Source organism: Mustelus asterias, chromosome 10 (genome assembly GCF_964213995.1).
Source record: "Mustelus asterias chromosome 10, sMusAst1.hap1.1, whole genome shotgun sequence".
Classification (NCBI taxonomy): Eukaryota; Metazoa; Chordata; class Chondrichthyes; order Carcharhiniformes; family Triakidae; genus Mustelus; species Mustelus asterias.
The window spans coordinates 4,499,495-4,519,943 of NC_135810.1; the positions used below are offsets into that span (position 1 = coordinate 4,499,495).

General features: G+C 45.8%; 1 protein-coding gene across 7 annotated transcripts in view; it reads left to right on the forward strand.

Moving 5' to 3' along the window:
• LOC144499506 (dedicator of cytokinesis protein 9-like) overlaps positions 1–20,449 on the forward strand; it is a 359,791-nt gene that overhangs the window by 94,101 nt on the left and 245,241 nt on the right. For all 7 annotated transcript variants that reach the window (XM_078221534.1, XM_078221537.1, XM_078221538.1 and 4 more), the window contains exon 2: positions 16,025–16,141. In XM_078221534.1, coding sequence (XP_078077660.1) covers positions 16,025–16,141 — 117 coding nt within the window. The remainder of the gene's footprint in view (positions 1–16,024; positions 16,142–20,449) is intronic.

Genomic DNA, 20,449 nt, shown 5'->3' on the forward strand with positions numbered 1-20,449 from the left:
ACCAGTGCAAGTTTGATCTGTTAACGACCCCCGTGCCTCCCCACCCCCCATGTCATTTTGTCCAAGCCTGATGCCACAGGAGTCAATTCCTGATTTGGGGTGCAAAGACCAATTGGAGAGGTTAGAGAATTTGAGTTGAGTCCACAGTGTCCAGTCAGTGACCTCGGCTATGGGGGCAGCATTTCTCTTCTCGAGGTAACGAAGGCGAGAGAGGCTGAGCATCCTCCAATCCTGAGGCTGATCTGCCCCAACTGGAAGAATAACCAATGTGCAATGTGGTAGAGATCCGAATCCTCCAGGCTTCAGCACAATTTTGAGAGAATGTTTGCCCTTCCAACCATCGACTTCCTAGATTCTGGAGGCGAGAGAAGGATCGTTAAATGGAGACTTCCAGAGTTATTTCGCTGAGGACCTAACCAGCGACCCAGCTTGGATTATACAACTATCCTGTGTTAAAGCACGTGGACTGTTGTCAGCACAGTTCTATACACAAAGATGGTGCACAAAGAGAGCAAGGCGACTTCTTGTGAGCTGTCTCCAGCATCCTACACCCTCTGCACCCTCTCCTTTTCTTCTTCCCTATGTACTCAATGAACGGTATGCTTTGCCTGTATAGCGTCCAAGAAACAATACTTTTCACTGTATCCCAATACACGTGACAATAATAAATCAAATCAAACATAGATTAATTCCAAACTTCTTTTCGAGCACTTCTGTTTCCGATGGACAGAAAAAGATTTTATTTATTTTTTGTCTGATTCAAACTCTTGAGTGTCTTGCAACCTTAACTTGCAACCAGGACGACAACAAGCTGTTTCGACACAAGGCGTCCTGGTCCCCCCATGCCGATACTATAGTTAAGAAAGCCCACCAACATCTCCGATTTTCTCAGAAGACTCAGGAAATTTGGCATGTCAGCTACGACTCTCACCAACTTTTACAGATGCTCCTTAGAAAGCATTCTTTCTGGTTGTATCACAGCTTGGTATGGCTCCTGCTCTGCCCAAGATGCAAGGAACTACAAAGGGTCGTGAACGTAGCCCAATCCATCACACAAACCAGCCTCCCATCCATTGACTCTGTCTACACTTCCCGCTGCCTCGGAAAAGCAGCCAGCATAACTAAGGACCCCACGCACCCCGGAGATTCTCTCTTCCATCGGGAAAAAGATACAAAAGTCTGAGGACGTGTACCAACTGACTCAAGAATAGCTTCTTCCCTGCTGCTGTCAGACTTTTGATTGTACCTACCTCTCATGAAGCTGATCTTTCTCTACACCCTGGCTATGACTGTAACACTGCACTCTGCACTCCTTTCCTTCTCTATGAACGCTAAGTCTGTATAGCACACAAGAAACAATACTTTTTCACTGTATAACTAATAGATGTGACAATAATAAAGCAAATCAAACTAGACTATGTCCTATTGGTGACATTGGTAATTGGTGTTGGTTGGATCAATATGATGTTTGTTGGATTAGTCCCTATTTGCAGATCAGTTATACCAGTGACCTTCTCCGTATACGAGCCAATTGGCCATTGAAACTGACCGTCCTGTCTATCTGTCTATACTCTCATCTGATTTCTTACTTTGAGACCTCAGAAAAATTTTACCAAATGTGATATTTAAACTAAAAGTTGGAATTAGGAAGAGTAAAGCCAGTCCCTGTATTCACATCTCTGGCCAATTATTTAAAAATAACGTTTGTTGTGTTTTTGTACATCGATAGTGCTGTCTCAATCCGGGATTCAAATTAATACAGGAACCTGTAGCGTTTCTCACAATCTCAGGACATCCCAAAGCACTTCAGTGAAGTACTTCTGAAGTGTCAGAGACTGTTGTAACGTAGGAAACACGGCAGCAATGTCTGCACAGCAAGATCCCACACTCAGCTCTTCCCCAGTGTCCTGGCCAATATTATCCCGCAACCAACATTGAATAAAACTGATGCTGCTGCCATCAGACTTTTGAATGGACCGACCTTTCACGAAGTTGATCTATCTCTGCACCCTAGCTTTGACTGTAACACTACATTCTGCCCTCTCTCCTTTCCTTCTCTATGAACAGTATGCTTTGTCTGTATAGCGCACAAGAAACAATACTTTTCACTGTATCCCAATACATGTGACAATAATAAATCAAATCAAATCTAATTTAAACAGAGGCTGGGTTGTGCATGCCCTGTTTAAGATGACTGAAGGGTTAGATGGCAGGAAACTAATCCCTCTGTGTGACCCTGTCACCCTGTGAGCACTACACTTGTTTATACTCTGAACATGTTTCAGTCCTTGTGCTTCAGGAGCCTGTGCAGCTGGTCACCCCTCTTCTCTGCTGCCTCTGTCCCACAGTCAGTGGACCCTCATTTTTGATTGGATTTGATTTATTATTGTCACATTAACATACAGTGAAAAGTATTGTTTCTTCGCGCTATACAGACAAAAACATACCGTTCATAGAGAAGGAAACGAGAGAGTGCAGAATGTAGTGTTACAGTCATAGCTAGGGTGTAGAGAAAGATCAACTTAATGCAAGGCAAGTCCATTCAAAAGTCTGACAGCAGCAGGGAAGAAGCTGTTCTTGAGTCGGTTGGTACGTGACCTCAGACTTTTGTATGTTTTTCCCAATGGAAGAAGGTGGAAGAGAGAATGTCCGGGGTGCATGGGGTCCTTGATTATGCTGGCTGCTTTTCTGAGGCAGCAGGAAATGTAGACTGAGTCAATGGATGGGAGGCTGGTTTGCGTGATGGATTGGGCTACATTCCCGACCTTTTGTAGTTCCTTGTGGTCTTGGGCAGAGCAGAAGCCATACCAAGCTGTGATACAACCAGAAAGAATGCTTTCTATGGTGCATCTGTAAAAGTTGGTGAGAGTCGTAGCTAACATGCCAAATTTCCTTAGTTCCCTGAGAAAGTAGAGGCGTTGGTGGGGCTTTCTTAACTATAGTGTTGACATGGGGGGACCAGGACTGGTTGTTGGTGATTTGGACACCTAAAAACTTGAAGCTCTTGACCATTTCTACTTCGTTCCCATTGATTGAGACATGGGCATGTTCTCTTTTACGCTTCCTGACGTCACTTTGGCGGGAATCTTACCACCGTTCACACCGGCGGATTTTCCCATCCTGATGCAATTAATTAACAGAGATTTGGCTGAGTGCCAAACTCTCCAACTTCGCTGCATCAGGAGCGTGGCGTGAATGGCCGGTAAGATTGCGTTGGCCAGCTCCCAGTGTCGGATGAGACATTAAACCTGGGGGAGAGGGGGGGGGTCCATCTGCCCCTTTGGGTGGATGTAGACGATCTTACGGTATCCGAAACACAACACCTTTGCCAGTGCAGTGCGCTCTCAGTGTAGCACCGGGAGAGTCGGTCTAGATTTAGTGCTCAGGTCTCTGGAGTGGAACTTAAATTGCTGACCTTCTGGTGGGAGATTAGTGATAGATTTCTTCAGTAGAAGGACAGTCTGTCGTTCCCGTCTGATGCAGATGTGCAAATATAGACTGCTGTACCTTGTATAACTGATGTCCGGCCTCATAAAGGTTTCTTAAGCAGGACAAATTTGCTTGCGCTGTGAAAGGTTACTTAAACCATAAATAACTGTGGTGGGTTTATAATGCAGTGGCAGTCACATAAAGGACAGCAGTCTTCGAGAATGTGAATTTTTTTTTACTCCAGCTTGCTTTTTTGGGCCTTGCCCTATTTACCTTCCATTATACTGCTTCAAAAAATGGCTTCATTCAGATGAATGAATTCACGACAGAGGTTTTATTTATTTAGCTTCAATGGTCTTTTGGCAAGGTGCTTGTGTACGGAATAGTGTAGATATCTCACCACTTACAACCATTTTACAGTTCTCCGGATCTTACCGGAAGGTCTCGGCAGCTGTCTGCATTTCCATTGGAGCTGCCGCTTTCTGGCTCAGATAAGAATGGAGCGCAAATTCATTTATTTAATGACATTTCTGTGTGTGTTTCTTGCATTTCCATATTTGCCACATCAGTATCTCAATCCTCACGTTCCCCCATTTAAAGCTGGCCATTCCAGAGTTGCGTGCTTTCTTTGTTGCCTGGCTTTGAATTATTCATTACTTAATGAATGAACAGGAGAAGCTTTTTTTTCATTTACTTACGAAAGATTGTGGGAAAATTATTGACCCCACGATTGTTTTTTAAAAAAAAAAGATATTGCTGTATCGTGCTCCTATCCTGAATCCCACCTTCATTCTCGGTGCCTCATGTCACAAAATGCTAATTGCGCCAGTTTTCCCACTGCTGCTTAATAGCAAACCTGTCTTTCAGGTATCCTGATCCCCGTTTTCTGTTCTATTTATTTATGTATCGCATTTTTGCTTTTTCTAACTCGGACCAAGTCCCGTTCATCATCCCTGCCTCCCATCCCTAATGTGGAGATGCCGGCATTAGATCTCACTAACTGTCCTGGCTGGAGACAGTACACATCTCTTTGGCCTGTGCTTGGCCCTCTCTCCACTCACATTGTCTGTACCTTTAAGACTTGATTACCTGTAAAGACTCGCATTCCAACCATTATTTTGTAAATTGAGTTTGTGTCTTTATATTCTCTGTTTGTGAACACAACTCCCACTCACCTAATGAAGGGGGCAGCACTCCGAAAGCTAGTGGCTTGTGCTACCAAATCAACCAGTTGGACTTTAACCTGGTGTTGTGAGACTTCTTACTGTCCCTTCCCTAACCCTTCCCTATCTCTGTAACCTCCTCCTGGGGCAGCACGGTGCCACAGTGGTTAGCACTGCTGCCTCATAGCACCAGGGACCTGGGTTTGATTCCCGCTTTGGGTCATTGTCTGTGTGGAGCTTGTATGTTCTCCCCCTGTCTGCGTGGGTTTCCTTTGAGTTTCCTCGCACAATCCAAAGATGTGCAGGTTAGGTGCATTAGCCATGCTAAATTGCCCCTGAGTGTTAATTGCACCGGCATGCGAAGGTTAGAGGGATTAGCGGGGCAAATATGTGGGGTTGTGGGGATAGGGCCTAGGTTGAATTATTGTCACCTGCAGACTCGATGGGACAAATGGCCTCCTTCTGCACTGTTTGGGTTCTATGAAACCTCTGAAATTTATAGATTCCTACAGTTCCTCCCACTTTCACATCCCCAGTTTCCATTGCCCTACTGTTAGCAGCCGTGCCATCAGGTGTCTAGGCCTTAACTCTGGAGTTGCTTCTCTGTCTCTCCTTATTTACAGTAAGAGTTTTAACAGCACCAGGTTAAAGTCCAACAGGTTTATTTGGTAGCAAATGCCATTAGCTTTCGGAGCGCTGCTCCTTCGTCAGATGGAGTGGATATCTGCTCTCAAACAGGGCACAGAGACACAAAATCAATACTGATTAGAATGCGAATCTCTACAGCCAACCAGGCCTTAAAGATACAGACAATGTGAGTGGAGGGAACATTAAGCACAGGTTACCTTATTACAGGTTCTCCTTATTTAGACAGCTTCTGACATCTCTTGTCCTAATATTTCTTTGTCCATAGAATAGAATAAGAAGTTTAACAACACCAGGTTAAAGTCCAACAGGAAGTCCAACCTGTTGGACTTTAACCTGGTGTTGTTAAACATCTTACTGTGTTTACCCCAGTCCAACACCGGCATCTCCACATCATAGAATAGAATCCATACAATCCCTACAGTGCATTCGGCCCATTGAGTCTGCACCATCTCTCTGACAGAGCATCTTACACAGGCCCTATCCTTGTAACCCTATGTATTTACTCCACTAATCCTAAATATCTTTGAACTTTAAGGGACAATTTAGCATGGCTGATCCACCTAACCTGCACATCTTTGGAGTGTGGGAGGAAACCGGAGCACCCGGAGGAAACCCATGCAGACACGGGGATAATGTGCAAACTCCATACAGTCATCCAAGGCTGGAATTGAACCAGGGTACCTGGGGCTGTGAGGCAGTACCTGGCACTGTGAGGCAACAGTGCGAATCACTGTGCCACCCTGCCACCCATATGTAGCTCAATGCCAAATGTTGCTTGATAATTCTCCTGTAAAGTGCCTTGTGGTGTTTTACTATGGCCAAGGTGCTGTATAAATGCAAACTTGTTGTTGCCCTTCCTGTTATTCTCCAGATTATTATCTAAATGGAGAGAGACTGCAGGTGAGTGAAGTGCAGAGGGATCTAGGTGTTCTAGTGCATGAATCGCAAAAAGCTCGCAGGCAGCTTGAACAAGTAGTTAAGAAGGCGAATGGCATTTTGGCCTTTATTGCAAAGGGGTTGGAGATTAAAAATAGGGAGGTTTTGCTGCAATTGTACAGGGTGTTGGTGAGGCCTCAGCTGGAATACTGCGTACAGTTTTGGTCCCCTTACCTAAAAAAGGGATCGCGTAACATTGGAGGCAGTCCAGAGGAGATTCACCAGGCTAATTCCTGGGATGAAAGGGTTGTCCTTTCAGGAGAGACTAAATAGTCTGGATCTGTATTCCTTGGAATTTAGAATGAGGGTGACCTCATTTAAACATATATGATCCTGAGGGGGCTTGACAGGGTAGATATGTTTTCACTAGTGGGAGAGTCTTGAACAAGGGGACACAGCTACAAGATAAAGAGTGGATCATTTAAAACTGAGGTGCGTAGAAATTTCTTCTCGCAGAGGGTGGTGAATCTCTGGAATTCTCTGCCCCAAAGGGTGGTGGAGGCTGGATCATTGGAAGTATTTAAAGTGGAGGTGGATAAATATTTGATAGATCGAGGAATAGAAGGCGATGGGGAAATGGTACAGAAGAGCAGCTGAGGCCAGCATAGATCAGCCATGATCATATTGAATGGTGGGACAGTCTTGAAGGGCCGATTGGCCCACTCCTCATAACTTCATAAGATATAGGAGCAGAATTAGGCCATTCGGCCCATTGAGTCCGCTGCGCCATTCGATCATGGCTGATATGCTCCTCATCCCCATTTTCCTGCCTTCTCCCCATAACCCTTCAACCCATTACCAATTAAAAATCTGTCTAACTCCTCCTTAAATTTACTCACTGTCCCAGCATCCACTGCACTTTGGGGTAGCGAATTCCACAGATTCACAACCCTTTGGGAGAAGTAGTTTCTCCTCAACTCTGTTTTAAATTTGCTGCCCCTTATCCTAAGGCGATGACCTCTTGTCCCAGAATGCCCCACAAGAGGAAGCATCCGCTCCACGTCTACTTTATCCATACCTTTTATCATCTTGTATACCTCAATTTGATCTCCCCTGCTTCTATTCCTTGTGTTAATCGGGGAGTCAGCAGCCCATCTCTACGTTGCTGTTCCATTTAAGTAGCCGGTGAAGTTGGATGTTCGTTAACTCACTGCATGGATAAGGAATCTGTCTCCCTTTCCAGTCGTTTCCGTTTGATTTCTTCATCCATCTTGAAGTTCAGACGCTTCTCTCTTTCCTCCTCTTCCTTTGTTGAATCAGTCCACTGAACAATGACCGTTTAACATTCAGCCCTCTCGCGGTCTTAACCAAATTTGGTAACTGTTTTCATTTTTTTGAGGAATTTAGTTCCTTCCTTTTTGAATGAGGAAATTGAAAATAATTGCCTACGTGACTCATTCCCTGCATGGTAACACTTACTTCCGACTCCTTTTTAGTTTAATATATCTAATTGCTGATCTTTTGTTATTGTGTCCAACCCATACTTGTGTATAATTGTCTGCAGCACATTGCAGAAATGCTGGTCTTGCGTACTCTTCAGTCGATTTAAAATGCTGTTTTCTTTCCCTTTCTTGAGTTCAGCGTTGCAGTTGCTCTTGATATTGTCGAGGAACCCTTAAGGTTTCTTAGCACTGCTGCCTCACAGCGCCAGGGACCCAGGTTCGATTCCTGGCTTGGGTCACTGTCTGTGTGGAGTCTGCACGTTCTCCCTGTGTCTGCGTGGGTTTCCTCCGGGTGCTCCGGTTTCCTCCCACGGTCTGAAAGACGTCTGGTTAGGGTGCATTGGCCGTGCTAAATTCTCCCTCAGTGTACCCAAACAGGTGCCGGAGTGTGGCGACTAGGGGATTTTCGCAGTAACTTTCATTGCAGTGTTAATGTAAGCCTTACTTGTGACTAATAAATAACTTTTAAGTTTCTCTCTGCGCCGTGATTACTTCTCTGTTTGTAATCTAACCTTGAAGCTGTAGCGAAGCTTGGAAGTGTTACTCAAAGTGGGGAAATTAAACCTGTTAGCCGTGCGTCACTCCTGGCTTGAGTTCGAAGGTGTTGGGTTTAAACCCCACTTGAGAACTTAACCTAAGCAGCCATTTTGATGCTGTCCCGAGGGACTGCTGCATTGCTGGCGGTGCTGTGTCACGGATCAGACATGAAGTTGTGGCCTCGGCTGAATGCTGGAGCAGATATGTAAGTTTTGTTTTTAATAATTCCTTTCTCAGAGTCAGTGAGCAGAGTGGACAGGGCAAGCCCCAAGTCTATCTCGCTGGTTGCTCCAAAAACAAAATTTAAATTGAATCCAATTCATCGTCCCCACAAGAGAGACATTGTAGATCCAAGCTGACAAGAACGGGCATTACACCTGATCTTTTGTTTTGCAAAAATATACTTCTTTCATAAAATATCTGCAAGAACATTACTAACATTCTACAGTGACCATTACACAAAGTACGACAATATTCAAGCAACAAACACAAAGTAACACTCTGAGATGCTTCAATATGGTCAAGGAAACGTTACAGACATCTTAAAATGGTCCTTACAAATGGTACAAAGATACATATCATATTCACTGCGTACACGGTCGGCACAGTGGTTAGCACTGCTGCCTCACAGCATCAGAGACCTGGGTTCGATTCCCGACTTGCAGCACATTGCGGAAATGCTGGTCTTGCGTACTCTTCAGTCGATGTGTGGGATTTGCACATTCTCCCCATGTCTGCGTGGGTTTCCTCCGGGTCCTCCGATTTTCCCCCACACTCCAAACTTGTGCTGGTTAGGTGCATTGGCCATGCAAAATTGCCTTTTAGTGTCCCGGGATGTGTAGGTTAGAGGGATTGGGGGGTAAATAGGTGGGGTTACGGGGATAGGGCCTGGGTGGGATTGTTGTCAGTGCAGACTCAATGGGCCGAATGGCCTCCTTCTGCACTGTAGGGATTCTATGATTCAGTGAATTATTTGGCTCAAGGGAGTTCTGCCCCCCACAGTTCACTGTAGCCTTAGACAGCGTCGCGTCTCTGTGACAGCTTTAGTGTGTCCCTCATCGCATAGTCCTGGGATTTGGAATGTGGTAAGAGTTTTAACAACACCAGGTTAAAGTCCAACAGGTTTATTTGGTAGCAAATACCATAAGCTTTCGGAGCGCTGCTCCTTCGTCAGATGGAGTGGAAATGTGCTCTCAAACAGTGCACAGAGACACAAAATCAAGTTACAGAATACTGATTAGAATGCGAATCTCTACAACCAACCAGGAGACAATACACATCTCTTTAACCTGTGCTTAATGCTCCCTCCACCCACATTGTATCTTTAAGACCTGGCTGGCTGTAGAGATTCGCATTCTAATCAGTATTCTGTAACTTGATTTTGTGTCTCTGTGCCCTGTTTGAGAGCACATTTCCACTCCATCTGACGAAGGAGCAGCGCTCCGAAAGCGAATGGTATTTGCTACCAAATAAACCTGTTGGACTTTGACCTGGTGTTGTTAAAACTCTTACTGTGTTTACCCCAGTCCAACGCCGGCATCTCCACATCATGACTACCATTTGGAATGTGCCCAGACTGCATTGCACCCGATCTTCCTATGGTCAGAATGTTCCACAGTTTGGAGCATTGTGCATCTGCCAGTCGACAGCACTAAAGTACCTGGCCGCTCACCACCTTAACCTCACACTGACTACGTGTCCGGTGTAATTCATTGGCTTGGAACTTCCTCAGGATATCCTAAGGTGTGAAAGTTGGTAAATGAATGCAGATTATTACTTCATTTACGTCACTTCCTGTCACTCCATCATTTTGCCCATTTAAAATGAGTTTGATGGTTGGATCTCCACCCGCTGGTACTTCTGTCTCTGCAACCTCAAACGGTCCACGGTATTTCCTCTTCCAGGATTCTCCTCTCTATCTGAGTTTGGTGGGACTGTCTGAGTTGGTTCCACTCACAACTACCCGATAGCAGCCAAAGCATCTCTATCAATGGCTTCCCTTTCCAACCCTGCACTGTCACCTTGGGAATCAGTAAGAAGTCTCACAACACCAGGTTAAAGTCCAACAGGTTTATTTGGTAGCAAATACCATAAGCTTTCGGAGCACTGCTCCTTCGTCAGATGGAGTGGAAATGTGGGAATCGCTCAGGGATCCATTGCTCCCACCTCCCCTTCCTCATCTCCAGGCTGCCTCTTGGCGATAATCTGCAGGCGGGGAATCTGGTTCCTCATTTACACTGATCACAACTAACTCTATCTGTCTGCTTCAACCCCTCGACTCTCTCAGTCAGGCTGCTTATCCAAGTTCCAACCTCAGATGATCCACAATGTCTAAAACTAGGGGAGAGTGAATCCTCAGGTTTGACCCCAGCTGAGGTGTCTACTTGGACCCAAGTTGGGCTTCTGGCCACATATCCTGGAGATCAGAAAAACCACTCTCTTCCACACGTGTTGAGCTTCAGAACTTCCCCTCTCAACAAGATCGCTTGCTTCTACCTTCATCATGTTGACTGTCTCTCCTCCTGTAAGCCTCAGCTATCCCTTCGGCTCTAGATTTAACTATTCCAACATGCTGCTGTTTGATTTGATCTGATTTATTATTGTCACATGTATTAGTATACAGTGAAAAGTATTGTTTCTTGCATGTTATACAGACAAAGAAATCATAGAAATCATAGAAACCCTACAGTGCAGAAGGAGGCCATTCGGCCCATCGAGTCTGCACCGACCACAATCCCACCCAGGCCCTACCCCCACATATTTACCCGCTAATCCCACTAACCTACGCATCTCAGGACTCTAAGGGGCAATTTTTAACCTGGCCAATCAACCTAACCCGCACATCTTTGGACTGTGGGAGGAAACCGGAGCACCCGGAGGAAACCCACGCAGACACGAGGAGAATGTGCAAACTCCACACAGACAGTGACCCGAGCCAGGAATTGAACCCGGGACCCTGGAGCTGTGAAGCAGCAGTGCTAACCACTGTGCTACCGTGCCGCCCCAGCATACCGTTCATAGAGAAGGAAAGGAGACAGTGCAGAATGTAGTGTTACAGTCACAGCTAGGGTGTAGAAAAAGATCAATTTAATGCGAGGTAGGTCCATTCAAAAGTCTGACAGCAGCAGGGAAGAAGCTGTTCTTGAGTCAGTTGGTACGTGACCTCAGACTTTTGTATCTTTCTCCCGACAGAAGAAGGTGGGAGAGAGAATGTCCGGCTTTGGTCCCCTCCTTCTGCCCTCTGCCAACTTGAGGTCATCCAAAAATTTGTTGCCCATGTCCTACTTTACACCAAGTCCCATTCGCCCATCACCTCATGCTCATTGACCTGTGTTAGCTCCCAGTCAAGGAATGTTTTGATTTTAAAACTCTCATCCTTATTTTCAAGTCACTCAGTGCCCTCAACCTCTCCCTATCTCTGTAATCTCTGGCCCCACAACCCCTTCGAGATCTCTCCGTTTCTCCAATCCTGTCCACTGGCGCCTCCCCGATATTCATCGCTCCACCACTGGCGGCTGTGTCTTCGGTTGTCTCGCCCAAAGCTCCCAGATTCCCTCCTTAAATCTCTCCACCGCTGTCTCCTCCTCTAAGATGCATCTGAAAACCTACCACTTTGATCAGGTTTTTGGCCGCTGTTATAATGTTGATGTTCCTCGGTGTGCAGAGTTGCTTGATAATGTTCCTGTGAAATGCCTTGAGGTGTTTTACTAAACTAAAACGCTCTGATATCTCTGTGCTCCTCTTATTCCAGCCACTTGTTCAACCCCTGATTTCAATTGCTCCTCTGTGAGTAGTTGTCTTCCAGAACCTGATATCATGGACCCCTCCCTCCCTCTCTCTCTCTGCCTTTACAACACTCCTTGAAGCCTATCTCTTTGACCAAGTTTTCAGTCACCCACCCAAATATCCCCTTACGCTACTCAGTGTTGAATGTTCTTTTCCAATGCTGCTGTGTGTCACCTTGAGAACTTTTATTACATTGAAGGTGCTAAAGGAAACAGACTTGTATTTATTTCTGTAACGTCTTTCACAACCGCTGAACATCCTGAAGCACTTTACAGCCAATAAAATACTTCTGAAGCGCCCTCAGTGTTGCAATGTAGGAAACAAGTAATATAACATTATAAAATAATAAACAAATGCGAGTTTTTCCTGTTGTTAAAGGCGCTATATAAAGGCAAGTTTATATCTTGTAGTTTTCCTCCATTAAAACCCGTTCATTGGATCATGTTTATGATCTTTCTGAATATATTCTTCAGTTTCATATTTAATTCCAGACAATATGGGGGAACTTTTAAATGGTAAAAGCCACGTGTGAGTGTCTGTGAGAGTACGTGTGTCTGCGAGTGTGCGAGAGTATGTGTGTGAGAGTTTGCACGTGCCTGCGAGCGTGAGTGTGCGCGTTTATGTGAGCATGAGTGTGCGAGAGTGTGTGTGTGTATATGTGTATGAGAGTGTGTGCATGTGTATCTGCAAGTGTGTGTGTGCATGTGAGTGTGTGCATGCGTGTATGTGCAAGTGTGTGCACATGTATCTGCAAGTGTGAGTGTGCGAGAGTGTGTGTGTGCATGAGTGTGTGCGAGTGCGTGTTTGTATGTAAGTGTGTGTTATTTGATATTAGCAAGCCAAAAATGATGCCTTTGATCAGTTATATTTGAAAACTGACTGATAATCTTGCCGTATTTCAGTTGTTGATTGGCCATGAGTTGTGTAAATGTTTTAGTTCTGAGCAGAGACTAGAATTCCAGGCAAAATTCCTGCTGGTGAAAAATGGGAGAAGTATCTTTTTCCCATAATTGATGGCCCACTAATGAAATTGCAGAAGCCAGTCTCCGAAATCCACTCTGCAAAAATCCATCATTGCTGAAGGCTGCTATTTGAAAGAAGGCTCACTGAGCAATTCTGCCTCCTCCACATTCCTGACAAACTGTGGTGGAAAATTGCCCAGATTTTCTGTTCATGAAAGGTACATACATTAATAGGCACGCAAGCGCATAATTTTGTGCACTAATGTAACACAAGATTAAAAACAGGAAACACTGGAAAAACTCAGCAGCATCTGTGGAGAGCAAAACCGAGTTAATGTTCTGGGTCTGTCTGACTCTGAGCTCTGAACAAGAGCCACACAGACTGAATCACGGGAGGGAGGGAATCTTCTGTCCGTTCACGCTGGCGGGATTCTCCAGTCCCGCTGCGATGAGCTGAGATTGGAGCTGAGCGCCAGATTCTCCATCCCTGGCTTGCAGCAGCGGCAGGACGGGAACGACCAGAAAATTCCAGCCACAGACTTTGTTTCTCTCTCTGCAGATGCTGCCAAACCTGCAGAGTTTTTCCAGCGTTGGCTTTTTATTTCAGCAACCGCGCCAGGGAGCCGGGTTCGATTCCCGGCTCGGGTCACTGTCCGTGTGGAGTTTGCACATTCTCCCCGTGTCTGCATGGGTTTCCTCCGGGTGCTCCCGTTTCCTCCCACAGTCTGAAAGACGTGCAGGTTAGCTGGATTAGCCGTGCTAAATTGCCCCTAGTGTCAGGGGGATTAGCAGGGTAAATACATGGGGTTACGGGGATAGGGCTTGGGTGGGATTGTTGTCTGTGCAGGTTCGATGGGCTGAATGGCCTCCTCCTGCACTGTGGGGGTCCTATGGCCGGAATTTTACCACGCGCGCCTGAGGCCAACGGAGAATGCCGTTCTGTGAGCCTCGCCTGCCCTGATTTCGGGGCGTGTCTGTAAAACCAGGGCCTGTCCTAGTTGGTATAATTTCAAACTAGAACACTTCTTTATTTTATAACTACTTTGCCATGAATAAAACTTCCTCCTGTTGACTATTTGGAACAAATCTGAAATGTTCTCTCTCAACTTTCCTTTTTACGGGAACACGTTTCGGGAGGGTTTTAAATCTGATTGCTGCTAAACTACTGGAATGGTTTTGTGAGGGGTGATTGCTGGCCTTTCCCAGGACAATGGGCAGGCCTCTTGAACAGAATGACTTGTTTCAAGTGTTGCAACATGTGAAGTCCTGAGTCGCTTTTGTACTTTTGTCATTCGGGTTGCGATTAGCTCTGGCTTGGAGCTTGACATTACCTCAGCTGCATTGTGCAGATGGAAGTCCCCGAGGCGGGAGTAGGAAATGGTGCAGCCAAGTATGAACAGATCCACACCCAGCTATTGTCCGCAACGATGATCTTACCATCTGACGTTTTGGAGTTGACAGCGTTCTGTATCCGCCTCTGAGCTATTGATAAACAAGTGTTTAGCCATTCTGATCTTTGCAGCTGTGCCGAACCAGGCCCTGGAGGGGAGATTTGATTGAAGTTTATAGGGTATTAATGGGGAACTGATAAATTAGCTGGAAGGACACTGGTCACTGAATCTCGCCCCAAATCATAGAATCCCTACAGTGCAGAAGAAGGCCATTTGGCCCATCGAGTCTGCACCAACCACAATCCCACCCAGGCCCCATCCCCTTAATCCTACATAGTTACCCTGCTACTCCTTCCAACCTACGCATCCCGGGACACTAAGGGGCAATTTAGCATGGCCAATCAACATAACCAGCACATCTTTCAGACTGTGGGAGGAAACTGGAGCACCCGGAGGAAACCCATGCAGACATGGGGAGAATGTGCAGACTCCAGAGAGACAGCCACCCGAGGCTGGAATCGAACCCGGGCCCCTGGAGCTGTGAGGCAGCAGTGCTAACCACTGTGCCACTGTGATGCCCCAATAGTCCTTTGCAATTGGCCGAGGATGCTGGGCCAGTTAATTGTAAATCTGAAGTGAAACTAAAGCACTGCAGACGCTGGAAATCTGAAATAAAAACAGGAATTGCTGCAAATCTTCACCGGCAGCATCTGTGGAGAGAGGACAGGTTCGTGTATGCAGTCGAACATGACTCTTTGGGAGAAAGAACTGAGCAGGTGTTTTTGACTCCTCCAGGGTAGGCAGTGGCATTGTGATATTGTCACTGGGCTAGTAATCCAGAGACTCCAGACAAGACCCGGAGACTCGGGTTTGAATCCCCCGGAGCAGATGGTGAAATTTGAATTCAATAATAAAGTCTATTGATAACCATTGATGTAAAAACCCATTGGGTTCACTAATGTCCCTTAGGGAATGAAATCAGTCATCCTTACTCTGCGTGTGTGCGCCCGCGTGCCTATGTGCGCCTGTGTGCGCGCGCGTGCCTGTGTGTGCCCCCGTGAGCGTGTGTGTTATTGCTTTTGCAGCTCACTGTGTAATTCAGGCTTCACAATCATCACGGGTGTTCTATTCAGAGGTCGGCCAAAATAATCTTTTCATGTTTCTATCCTGTGCCAGGCTTTTCACTTGCCAAGAACATAATAGATAAAATATAATGTGAGTAAGTGTGATGTTACCCACTTTGGTAAAGGCAGAGTATTTCTTCAACGATGAGAGATTGGGAAGGGTTGATGTCCAAAGTGGTGTCCGTGTTCATAAGTCACTACCAGCTGGCACACACAGGCACAGGAAGCAATTAAGAAGGCAAATGGTGTATTGACCTTCATCACAAGGGGGTTTGAGTGCAGGAGTGAAGATGTCTTGCTGCAATTGGACAGGCTCTTGGTGGGACTGCACCTGGAGTATTGTGAAGAGTTTTGGTGTCTGTGTCAGTGAACTGGGCTGCGGCCCTGAAGGAATATACAGCTGCCCTGTTTCAAATGGTGATCTGGGCTAGGTCGCTGTTACTGACTGTGTGACAAGGGACATTTGCTCTGTTGCTGTTCCACCATGAAGAATTGTAGTGCTGACCAACGCGAGTTGTTGGAATGCTAAGAACTCAACACTTTGGCAATGTGAGAACAGTAAAACCTTTGGACCTGAACATTTTGTTTTGTGTGATTTCCTTCCAGGCTAAACCAAAAGATATTGAACCAATCGACTACGAGAATGTCTTATTACAGAAGAAAGCACAAATCATCAGTGATCCTTTACGGGACATGCTGCTTTTCCCCAATGATGATTTCCAGGTGATTATTAACCTATTAATGTTCCTCGTGCTTTTTCATTTTTGTTGCAATAGATTATGTATTCAGTTCTGAGCACTGCAACTGAGGAAGGATTTGATTTGATTTATTATTGTCACGTGTATTGGGATACAGTGAAAAGTATTATTTCTTGTGCGCTATACAGACAAAACATACTGTTCATAGAGAAGGAAATGAGAGAGTGCAGAATGTAGTGTTACAGTCATAGCTAGGATGTAGAGAAAGATCAACTTAATGCAAGGTAAGCCCATTCAAAAGTCTGACAGCAGCAGGGAAGAAGCTGTTCTTGAGTCGGTTGGTATGTGACCTCAGACTTTTGTATCTTTTTCCTGAAGAAAGAAGGTGAAAGAGAGAATGTCCGGGGTGCGTTGGGTCCTTCATTATGCCGGCTGCTTTTCTGAGGCAATGGGAAGTGTAGACCGAGTCAATGGATGGGGGGCTGGTTTGTGTAATGGATTGGGCTACATTCACGACCTTTTGGAGTTCGTTGCGGTCTTGGGCAGAGCAGGAGCCATACCAAGCTGTGATACAACCAGAAAGAATGCTTTCTATGGTGCATCTGTAAAAGTTGGTGAGAGGCATAGCGGACATGCCAAATTTCCTTCGTCTTCTGAGAAAGTAGAGGCGTTTGTGGGCTTTCTTAACTATAGTGTCGGCATGGGGGGACCAGGACAGGTTATTGGTGATCTAGACACCTAAAAACTTGAAGCTCTCGACCCTTTCTATTTCATCCCTGTAGATGTCGACAGGGGCATGTTCACCTTTACGCTTCCTGAAGTCGATGACAGTCTCCTTCGTTTTGTTGACATTGAGAGAGAGATTATTTTCTTGCCGCACCAGTTCACCAGATTCTCTATCTCATTCTTGTACTCTGTCAAAATGATACTGTTGCTAACAAGATTAAAGTGTGAGGGTACAGTTAGATAGACTAGCCTCGTACTCACTTAACGATAGAAAATGAAGGAGTGATCTAATTGCGGTGTTTCAGATGATTAAAGGATTTTATTGTCTTGATAGAGAGAAACTGTTTCCTTTGATGGGGAAGGCATTGACCTAGTGCTCTTATCGCTAGCCTATTAATCCAAAACTCAGCTAGTGTTCTGGGGACCCGGGTTCGAATCCCATCGCGGTAGCTGGTGGAATTTGAATTCGATTTTAAAAAATCTGGAATTAAGAATCTACTGATGACCATGAAACCATTGTTGATTGTCAGAAAAACCCATCTGGTTCACTAATGTCCTTTAGGGAAGGAAATCTGCCATCCTTACCTCGTCTGACCTACATGTGACTCCAGATCCACAGCAATGTGGTTGATTCTCAACTGCCCTCCAAGGGCAACTAGGGATGGGCAATAAATGCTGGCCAGCCAGCGACGCCCATGTCCCACAAATGAATACAAAAAAAGTCCAGAACAAGGGGGACAGAACCTTAAAATTGGAACCAGGCTGTTCAGGGGTGATGTCAGGAAGTGCTTAGTCACACAGAGGGGAGTGGAAATCTGGAACTATCTCCCCCTCCCCAACCCCACTTGAGGCTGGGGGTCAATAGAACATATCCAAACTGAGACCGATAGTTTGTTGTTCAGTCAGGGTACTAAGGGTTACAGAACCAAGGGAAGTAAATGGAGTTAAGATGCAGATCAGCATAACCTGATTAACCTGACAGAACATGCTTGATGGGGCTGAATGGCCTCCAGATGTGACTTTGTTTAGGAGCCACTGTGATCTGACTGTAATAAAGGCAACTTGCTCACTGTAACCAAACACTAAATTAAAATAAACATTATTAAATAATGATTTATATTCAAAAAGCTTCCAAGATGATTTCAGAGCTATATGTTCATGCAAGTGTCATACACAACATCCAGAGTGCCACGTAACTCAATACTGAATTGCAGCCTGTGTATGGACTGAACAATACTATTACACCACACAATCCCTACAGTGCAGAAGGAGGCCATTCAGCCCATCGAGTCTGCACCAAATCTCCCAAAGAGCATCTCCCTCAGGCCCACACCCTATCCAATCACCGTAACCTGCGCATTTACCATGGCTAATTCACCTAACCTCACCTTGCCGTACGGGGCAATTTAGCACGGCCAATCCATCTAACCCGCACATCTTTCGGACTGTGGGAGGAAACCGGAGCACCCGGAGGAAACCCACGCAGGCACAGGGAGAAGATGCAAACTCCACGCAGACAGTGACCCAAGCCGGGAGTCGAACCCGGGTCCCTGGCGCTGGGAGGCAGCAGTGCTAACCACTGTGCCACCGTGCCACCCTCGAAAGAGTTACAGAGATAGGGAGGGATTTGGAAGAAAGGATGAAAATTTAAAAATCTAGGTGTGGCTTAACCGTGTGTGGGTCAGTGAGCACGGGGTGATGAATAGAGAAAACTTGGTGCAAACGATGAGAAGGGAGGAAGAGTTTTGGGTGGCCTCAGGTTCACGGAAGGTTGAAGGTCAGAGGTCAGCTAGGAGTATTTCGGTTTAGAAAGATACTTGCAGGAAAAGAACGAGACGCAATTTGAAGAAAAGGGTTACTTCTGTGACTTGTTGCCCTGAAATCATGAGGCAATTGAGGTTTTTTATGACAAAGTCAGGGAAGAGGTCACAAGGAAATGTTGCTGGCATTTTATCCACAGATGTTGACACACTTTTAACTTAGGCTTGTAAAAGAAAAGCCATGTGGAGGAGGCCATGTGTGCTTAATGTGCTAAGCCCTCTTATTATACATGTTTACTGGTGAAAGCTTAACTCCTGTCAAAGGCACCTACTTGTGTGTGTCTCTGCTGTAGTTCAGTTGCGAGTGTTTATCGCCTCTGCAGTGAGAAGGTTATTTTGACAGAGCAGTCAGTCAAGGACTTGCAACCTCCCTCACACCATCTTATGGCACTGTTTCGAAGAGCAGGCGAGTTCTCTTTGCTACTGTGGCCAGTGTGGGTTCCGTCAGCCAACATCACCAGATAAAAGCAGATATCTCATCCCTTGCTGTGGCTCAGTGGCTGGACTCTGTCTTGCTTCAGACTCCGAAGGTTATGGGTTCAAGTTCTCCTCCAGGACCTGAGCTCAGCTGACATTCCCATGTAACACCTTGAGAGTGCTGCACTGTCGGAGGTGCTGTCCTTTGGATGAGATGTTAAACTGAGGCTCCATTTACCCGCTTGTGAATGTGAAGTGTTCTGTGGCACTATTGTGAAAAAGAGTAGCGGAATTATCCCTGAGAATTTGGTCAATTTTCATCCCTTAATCATCGTCACAAACACAGATGATCTGGTGATGATCACAATATGCTGTTGAGTGGGAGCTTGCTATGTACAAATTGGTTGCTGCACTTTCTGCATTGAAACAGTGATGGCACTTTGAAATTATTTGATGGGAACAGGTTGCATATCAAACAGTCGTTACAATTCAGGTGTAAGTCACTTGTAGTGGAAGCTTTGGGGTGTTTGGTAAATGAGAAGCCTCATTTCTTCACTTTTTTAAAGATAAAGTCCAATCATATTTGTTATAGAATTCCTACAGTGCAGAAGAAGGCCATTCGGCCCATCAAGTCTGCACCGACCACAGGCCCTATCCCCACAACCCCATGCATTTACCTGCTCGTCCCCCTGACACTAAAGGGCAGTTTCGCATGGCCAATCCACTTGATCCACACATTTTTGGAGTGTGGGAGGAAACTGGAGCACCCGGAGGAAACCCATGCAGACACGGGGAGAACGTGCAGACTCCACACAGACAGTGACCCAAGCCGGAAATCGAACCCGGGTCCCTGGTGCTGTGAGGCAGCAGTGCTAACCACTGTGCCGATTGTGCTCATAAGAAACATAAGCAATAGGAACAGGCCATTCGGCCCCTTGAGCCTGCTCCATCTAATTGCGGCCTCAACTCCACTTTCCTGCCTGCTCCCCATCACCCCTGTAGCCCTCGATTTCCTTGTCAGTGTAAAATCTCTACAGTCTTGAACATATTCAATAATCCAGCCTCCACTGATCTCTGGGAAGAGAATTCTACCCCATGCCGAACTTGATGTAATTACCGCGAAGGTGAAAAAGACCTTCACATCTCTCCCATGCAAATCCAGCAAATGAAAGGCGCTATACAAATACAGGTCTTGTTGTACAATCTGCTGTCTGATTGGGATAAATGCCCGACCTGCTGTTGCTAAACGTTGAGAAGTAATTTCCCTTGGCCAGATGAGCGGCTGTTTTTGAAAGTCGATGAGAGGAAATTGTACAAGTTTTATGTTTACAAGTGTCCCAGAAATGTTGAAGTTTCACCTGGGAGTTGGA